The sequence below is a fragment of a genome, unplaced genomic scaffold (genome assembly GCF_019419815.1).
Source record: "Pyrus x bretschneideri cultivar Hongxiangsu unplaced genomic scaffold, Pyrus_bretschneideri_v1 Contig384, whole genome shotgun sequence".
Classification (NCBI taxonomy): Eukaryota; Viridiplantae; Streptophyta; class Magnoliopsida; order Rosales; family Rosaceae; genus Pyrus; species Pyrus x bretschneideri.
Window position 1 is genome coordinate 5,418 of NW_025999706.1, and position 7,876 is coordinate 13,293.

General features: G+C 39.8%; 2 protein-coding genes across 2 annotated transcripts; both read right to left on the reverse strand.

Annotated features, from left to right (window-relative positions):
* Positions 1-4,691: 4,691 nt before the first annotated feature.
* Positions 4,692-5,327, reverse strand: LOC125468484. The gene has a single exon (XM_048564291.1). The coding sequence runs from the start codon at positions 5,325-5,327 to the stop codon at positions 4,692-4,694; it is 636 nt and encodes a 211-aa protein (XP_048420248.1).
* Positions 5,328-6,190: 863 nt separating this feature from the next.
* On the reverse strand, positions 6,191-7,480 carry LOC125468485. Its single transcript, XM_048564292.1, has one exon. It carries the CDS (start codon positions 7,246-7,248, stop codon positions 6,295-6,297), a length of 954 nt encoding a protein of 317 aa, XP_048420249.1. The 5' UTR covers positions 7,249-7,480; the 3' UTR covers positions 6,191-6,294.
* Positions 7,481-7,876: the final 396 nt, after the last annotated feature.

The window sequence follows — 7,876 nt, forward strand, 5'->3', positions numbered from 1 at the left end:
TTCATCATTTCCAAGGTTTTTAGAGCAAGATCAACTTGGGAGAAAACTCACCCAACTCCGGCGGGCCCGTGAGTGTCGAGGAGCTTTTCGTCTATCTTAGGTCGTTCCACGGCGAACCAAAGGTATAAAAACACTCCTTTCGTCTAGTACTTCATTTTGGTACCTAGATCGGAGCCTAAGGTATACCTTTGCAGTCGGTCGGAGCTGTAGAAGCTCCGGCGTTCTTCTCCGTTTGTTTCCGTTAGCATGTAGGCTGTTTAGAACACCCACGGGCCTTGGGCCCGTAGACCAAACCCAACCCATTCTGTCTTTTAAATTAATTTTTGTTATTTATTTTAATGACCCAAAGAGCCTTGGGCCGTTTTTATTTAGAAATAGCTTAAAGCCCGGCCCCGTGTGTGAGGCCTTTGGGCTGTGCAATGCGTGAGTGTGTGCGTGTGTATGTGGACTCTGTGTGTGTGTGTGTATGTTTGTGTGGGTTTGGGTTTAAGGCCCAAACCACCCCTTTTCACCTTAACCCTTTTTAACCAAAAATCTTAGGACCCGAAAACCCAAAATCTCTCCTAGGCCAATTTCAATGTTCCGAATCCGTTTTTGGCGTCCATTTCCTGGGATTCTATCGTTTGGGCATAGTTTGATAAATTGTACATTTTTGTGCTTAGGTGAACTTGCTAGTGAGGATTTCCTTAATCCTTTTCCGCACAACTCTGCTGCTACGGAGTATCTGTAAGTGGACCCTTTCTAAAATTAGATGATTTCATAGTTTAACTGCATAAATGAAAAGCATGCCTTACGAGTTTATGGATTGATTTTATGTTAAGCATGTTTATTGAAACGTTGATTTTCGTCTCGTTACTTTGTAAGGAATTAATTGTTGGCTTATATTGAGCTATATTTTAATATATCGTATTTTCTATAAAAACCATGAACTGGTAGACTATTTGATGGATAACGATAGAATGCTAGAACATGTTTTAGAAACCCCTCTTTATAGTATAGACGATGGATGCCTTTATATTATGAAGTGGTTATTTTTGAGAGGCGTAACTATTTGTGCGTACCTAGAGGACACTATGCTGCCTGGGATGAGGATCTGGTGTTGGCAGTTAGGCAAGGAGAAATAATCCCTAGCTACGGGCTGAGGGACACGGAGCAGGCATTGGGCCGGGAGTTGGTAATCTCTGGCTACGGGCGCAGAGACCACGGTGCTAGCATAGGGCCGGGAGTTATATTTATTCAGTGATCTTACTAGCAGCACATCGTGCTTACGAGACGATATGTGAGACGATTGATATTTTGATTTCTGCGATGTTTTTCCGCGATATGTCTTTTGAGATGTTTTTGGCATGCTAGGGTTTTCAATAAACCTATCACATATTATGCTAGTGGTTTTCTTTATATAAACTGTAGGGGTTAGTATCTTAATAACTGTTTTATTATTATTATATATATAAACTTGGTCCACTCACCTTTGTTTTGCGCCCCCATTTAGGTCTTAGAATTGAGGCATACAATCCCGGCATCAAGGCACTTCAACATTAGCATCTTCGAGCCGTCCTGGTGTAGGACCCACTCCTTTATTCATTCAATTTTATATTATTTCTTTTAGTGTTCTAATTAGCTGTATGCTCTGAACACGTTCCTAAGTTGTTAATTCATTGTATTTCAATTCATAACCCTTATTTATTTCGCATTCTTAGCTTTTGTATCCATTAATGGCTTTCGTCACCCTCGGGTGTCGGCCATCACGTGTCTATCCTGGTATTCAAACAATATCAGGGTCGGGGCGTGTCATCTGGCCAATGCTTTGGTAAGAATGTTTGCAACTTGCTCCTCAGTGTTGTAGTACAGTAGATCAATTTCCCTATCTGTAATGCATCTCGAATGAAATGATATCGTCTGTTTATATGCCTTGTCTTATGATAATGCACAAGATTCTTGGTTATGGCTATAGCAGATGTATTATCACATAGAATTGTTTTAGGCTCAACCTGTTCTTCACCAAAATCTGAGAGAACAAATCTCAACCAGATTGCTTGTGTAGCGGCTTCCGCTGTACTGACTTATTTAGCCTCTGCAGTGGATAATGCAACATTGCTTTGCTTGATTGATGCCCATGAAAATACACCTGAACCAAGGTTAAATGCATATCCAAATGTGCTTTTCATGTCATCCTCACTCGCTGACCAATTATTATCACAGTAGCTAATAAGCATTGCTTCCTTCCCTTTCTCATATGCTATACCATAATCAATTGAGCCTTGAATAAATCATATGTTATACTCTCTTGGTAGTTCCCATATGTTTTCTGGTAGGACCATGCATAAATCTAGCTAACAGACTTGCTGCAAACATGATGTTTGGCCTTGTAACAGTCAAATATAGCAGACTCCAAACTATCTGTCTATATAGATTTTCATCAGCTTGTTCACTTCCATCCATCTTAGATAGTTTTTCATTCACTGCAAGAAGGGTAGCAACTAATTTACAATCTTTGAAACCAAACTTATCTAGCAGTGTCTTTGCATACTTCTTCTGGTGCAAGAAGATGTAAGAATCAGTTTGTATCACACCTAAACCTAAGAAATGATGTAACAACCTGAGATCAGTCATTTCATACTATCTTATCATCTCAGTTTTGAACTCCATCATCAATTCTTGTGAACTCCCAGTGTAGATGATATCATCCACATATAGAGAAACAATGAGTACTCTACTTTCAACAGTCTTCACATATAATGTTGCTTCACTTGGACTTCTTTGAAAACCAACCTTAGTGAAATATGAGTTGATTTCTTCATACCAAGCTCTTGGAGCTTGCTTAAGACGATATAATGCCTTCTTAAGTGTGTAAACTCCATCTTCCTTATTCTTAATCACAAATCCAGGGGGTTGATCAACATATACCTCTTCATGCAACTCTACATTAAAAAATGTTGACTTCACATCTAATTGAAATAATCTCCACCTTTTATGTGCAACCAATGCAACCAGTGTTCTAATTGTGTCAAGCCTAGCAACTGGTGCAAAGGTTTATTCCAGGCTTTTAAGAGTAAACCTTTGCAACCAGTCTTGCTTTGTTTTTTTGCACTGAGCCATCGAGGTTCAACTTGGTTTTGTAAACCCATTTGACACGAATTACTGGCTTATCAGATGGTCTACTAACCAACTCCCAAGTATTGTTCTTCTCTATCATTGCAATTTCCTTTCTCCATTGTTTTCTGCTATGATTCATCTTTGGCAGTTTCTTCAAATGTTTCAGCCTCAATGATACACATATTGCATCTTTCATACACTTATGCAATGCTTTTATATTTTAATGGAGAGTGATTGAAATCCTGTGGACTTGAACTTTCACTATGTCATGCAACACCAATTCCATCATGTGCTTCTTCAATATTTTCTGGTGTCTCATTATCACCTTCTGTAATCTCAGCTTGAGTCAAACTTAATTCACTAGTCTCATTTTCTTTCTTAGTAAGTATATCAGTAAGTGGAACTAAAACACTAAATTCTTTTTGTGCACTCCAATCCCAACTTGCTTCCTCATTGAACACTACATCTCCAGAAATTACAACTTTTTTATTCAATGTTATATAGTTTGTAGCCTTTCTCACAAGTTTTATACCCCAGAAATACACATCTTGTGCTAGATGAATCAAACTTTTGTCTCTGTTGTTCTGGAATATGTGCATAGCCCAAAGAACCAAACACTCTCAAATGCTTAATTCCTGGCTCTCTTCCACTATAAGCTTCAAATGGAGTTTTCTTGTCCAAGGCTTTAGTTGGACACCTGTTTAAGACATATACTGCAGTGTTCACTGCTTCAGCCCAAAACTCCAGTGGTATCTTCTTCTTAAACATCATACACTTAGCCATCTCCACAATGATCATGTTCTTTCTTTCAGCCACTCTATTCTGTTGTGGTGAGTATGCCACAGCAAGCTATCTTTCTATTCCCATTTCTTCACAAAACTTGTTAAACTCCATAGATGTGTACTCTCATCCTCTGTCACTTCTTAGTTTCTTCAACTTATACCCACATTGCAATTCAACAGTAGCCTTAAACTTCTTAAAGACATTGAACACCTCATATTTGTATCTTAAGAAGTAAACCCAACACATCTGAGTGCAATCATCTATGAAGGTGAGGAAGTACCTATTTCCAGCCTTTGTAACAGTTTGCATTGGTCCACAAACATCAATGTGTACCAATTCCAGCGGAATAGTGGCCCTACTTGTTGTCTCTCTTGGAAAAGAATCTCTGCATTGTTTCCCAAGAATGCACCCCTCACACACTTCATTGGTGTTCTTGATTTCTGGCAATCCAAGTACCATTTCTTTCTCATGTAGCAACTTCAAACTATTGACATTCAGATGTCATTCTCTTATGCCAGATCAAGGTTGACTTACTCAAACTTGCCCTTAATGCAAAATGTAAATTTGTTTGAAGTTTCAAAGGAAAACTTCTGTTTCCTTTCACTGGCACCTTAGCAACTAGATTAAAGAGAGCAGTCATCATAAATTCCAACCTTATTATCTCCAAAAATCAAAAAGTATCCATGCTCCATCATCTGCTCTACACTTAGTAGATTCTCCTTAAGACCAGAGACAAGCATTACTTCGTTGATATACCTCATTCCCATCTTAATGTCCATCACCAGACTTCATTTTCCAATAACTTCAACCAATTACCCTATCCCCATTTCTACTTTTGCAATTATGCTTCTATCAATATCAACTAGTACATCTTCTCTACTAGTCATGTGGTTACTACAACCACTGTCCACATACCACACATACCATACATCTTCAATAAACTTCTTGTCAACCGCATTATTTGCATAGAACATGGTTGGTGTAGGAAGGACTTGAGTTGCAAAGTTTAGTTGCTGAACATTTTTCTTGTTGTTGCAGTCCCTTGCAATATGCCATATTTTCCCATAACTGTGACACTTAGGTTTGCCTTTAAGAAAACATTCTCCATAATGGTACTTATCACAGTGCCTGCAAGGGTTTCTTCCACCTTCTACAGCTGCAATTTGCTTCCCAGATTGGTAAGTAGGCTTTTGATCCCACTTTTTAAATTTTGGTTTCCAATTCTTCTGGTATCCATGGCCTTGATTTCCAAAAGAATTGGCAGGTTTAGAATTCACGCTTAGACTTGCAAATGCTCTCTCAGTCTTGTTCTCATTATGTCTCTCCAATCTTTGTGCAAAACTTTTCAATGAGGCAACCACCTCTTGAACCTCAATCACATATATATCCCTTAAGTGTTCAATCACAGAGCATATAGGATCATATGCAGAAGGTAAACTAATCAACATTTTTCTGCATAATTCTCTCTCTAGACAATTCCTCTCCATAACTTCTCATTTGATTTATCAGATCAAACAATTTTGTAAGATGAATAGGCAAAGACTCATCATCTCTCATTCTGGTATGTTCGAATTCTCTACGAATACCTTATAATTTGACACTTCTAACATGTTTGTTGCCAAGGAATTCTTGTATCGAGATATCCCAAGCTCCCTTAGAGTTTCTTCATGAGAGATCCAAGGGAAAATCTCATCGGAAACTGCTCCTTGAATCAGCCCCAACACCTTGGCATCTTTCATAAGCTTCTCTGTGAGAGTTGCAGCATCACTCGATTCCTCCTTCTCCTTCTTCTTTGCATTAGATTCATCAGCTCCCTTCGAATTTGAGCACTCTACTCCTTTCTCAACAAACTCCCATAATCCATGAGACTTGAAGATAGTCTTCATCCTTATGCTCCAGAACTCATAATTCTCGCCATTGAAGATCGGTGCTCTCCACTCACCACCTCCAGACCCTGCCATGTTAGACACAGATCTCACAAGCAATTTCTTCAAATTCCTTCACAGATTTAATTGCCCAATGTTAAGCGACCAAACCAGGCTCTAAGGCCATGTTAGAATCTAGAGACTATGATCTCTATTGTAAGGAATGAATCAAAAATAAAGATGAAGGTTTGTGGAGAAATCTCAGAGAGTTGCAGAAAGAATATTCACAGAAGGATACTTTCATTCATCTTTTTTCACTCAGCACACAAGACATGGGCGAGAGTAATACCGTTGGGAAGAAAGAGGGATTCTCTCTCACAAAGTTCAATCTCTACCATTCATGTAATCTATCCTATAAGATAGCTACAAGTGGCAATACACATTACTAACACTAAGATTACATCTCAGCTGTCCAATTAGAATATAATCCAATAGCACATTTAAACTTGAAATACTAAGACTTAAACTAATATTTCTCTAGCACAAAAACTTATATTCCAACATTTATGTTCTCTGTCGCATCAGTTTCACCAAGGCACATGGAAGAATCCGTGCCTACTTCATGTTCCTCTCTTGTCGATCCCTTTCTCTCAACGCTACCGTCTTCTTCAATTAAAAAATCAGGAGCTTTATCCGAAAGAGTTTGAGCATGTTTCTCTGGCTGGGTTGAAGTCAAAGACATGCCAGCTAGTGCAGATGCTAAAGCATCATCTATTGTCCAAGCAGGCCTTGGTTTTTCTGATGAACCTATCACAACATCTGATCCGTGATCTTCTTCGTCATCGTCATCATCACCATTTAAAAATTCAGTAGCAGTTACTACCAGACTTGGAAGCAAATGGGTGGAATTTACCGAAGCAGACATTTCATAAGCTGTGGTCGGGGGTGCATCTGGTTGAATGTCCTTCTCACCTGATTCAAATGCCTCGCAACGGTGATAATCATTTCCACTATTATAGCAAGAGTTAGACTCAGACTCATTGCATGAGAAAGAAGAAGCATAGAATCTTGCGCATGTTGGCAATTCAGAATTCTGTGATTTGTTCGCCAGTACTTCAAGTTGCTGCTCTACCCTTTCAAGCCTTGCCTCAATGCTGCTTATCGGTTTTAGCATCTTTTCTTCAAACCTCAAAAACAGATCCTCAATTCTGCCCATTCGAGAATAAAGCTGGTCCACGGCGCTTTCAACTCTTGACGGGATACATACCCGGGCAGTACTAGTACTAGCCTTATTAAAATCTGGAATCTTTACTTCTTGGTGATCAGGTATGCTGGCTTTTCGTTGTTCCTGAATCTTAGTTGCAACACTGGTAGAATCGGTTTCTTTTGACACAGTCGCTAGAGAGTTCTGTTTTCCCCATGTATCAGAAATTGGCTTGTCCTGTGTTCGGTTAGCACCCCTTGTTTTACAGAATTGCAAAAGGGTAGGCACAAGCATGGCCATGAGAGAACTCCCAAGCGACAGTAGACGAAGTGTGAGGGATACACAAGGACTTGATCAGCAAGAACCATACAAAGATATTAACTAGACGGGAAAAAAAGAAGCGTAAGAAAAGCAAAAGTGGGAGGGGGTTCACTGGAATTAATATACATGGAGAACTAAGCAACATACGGTACCTGTGCAGATCCCAACTTCAATTGCGATGAATTGATTTTTTTATCAAGCACATTAGTATCTAAGACTTTCACTTCAACACAGTCATCTTCACTGTTGTTCCGGGCTATTTCCATTTCTTGACTTAGCTTCGGATGGGTCCTTAAGGTATCGTTTGGTATGCAGACAGGACGGGACGGAACGAAATGGGACTGGACGGGACGGGACGGGACAGAATGGATCGGAGCGGGAGCAAAGATGCCCTTGGATGGAAACAAGGAGGAAGAAGAAGGAGACGGAGAGGTTATAATTTTGTGTTCCACAGATGTGGAACGAGTCGTTCCAGGAGGGTGAGGTGGAACGAAAATTCACCCAAAATTTGTCCCGTGGAACAGCTCGTTCCACCCGTTTTAGGCGCACCAAACGTGGGACGGAACGCCTTGTCCCACTCTGTTCCGTCCCGTCCCACGTACCAAAC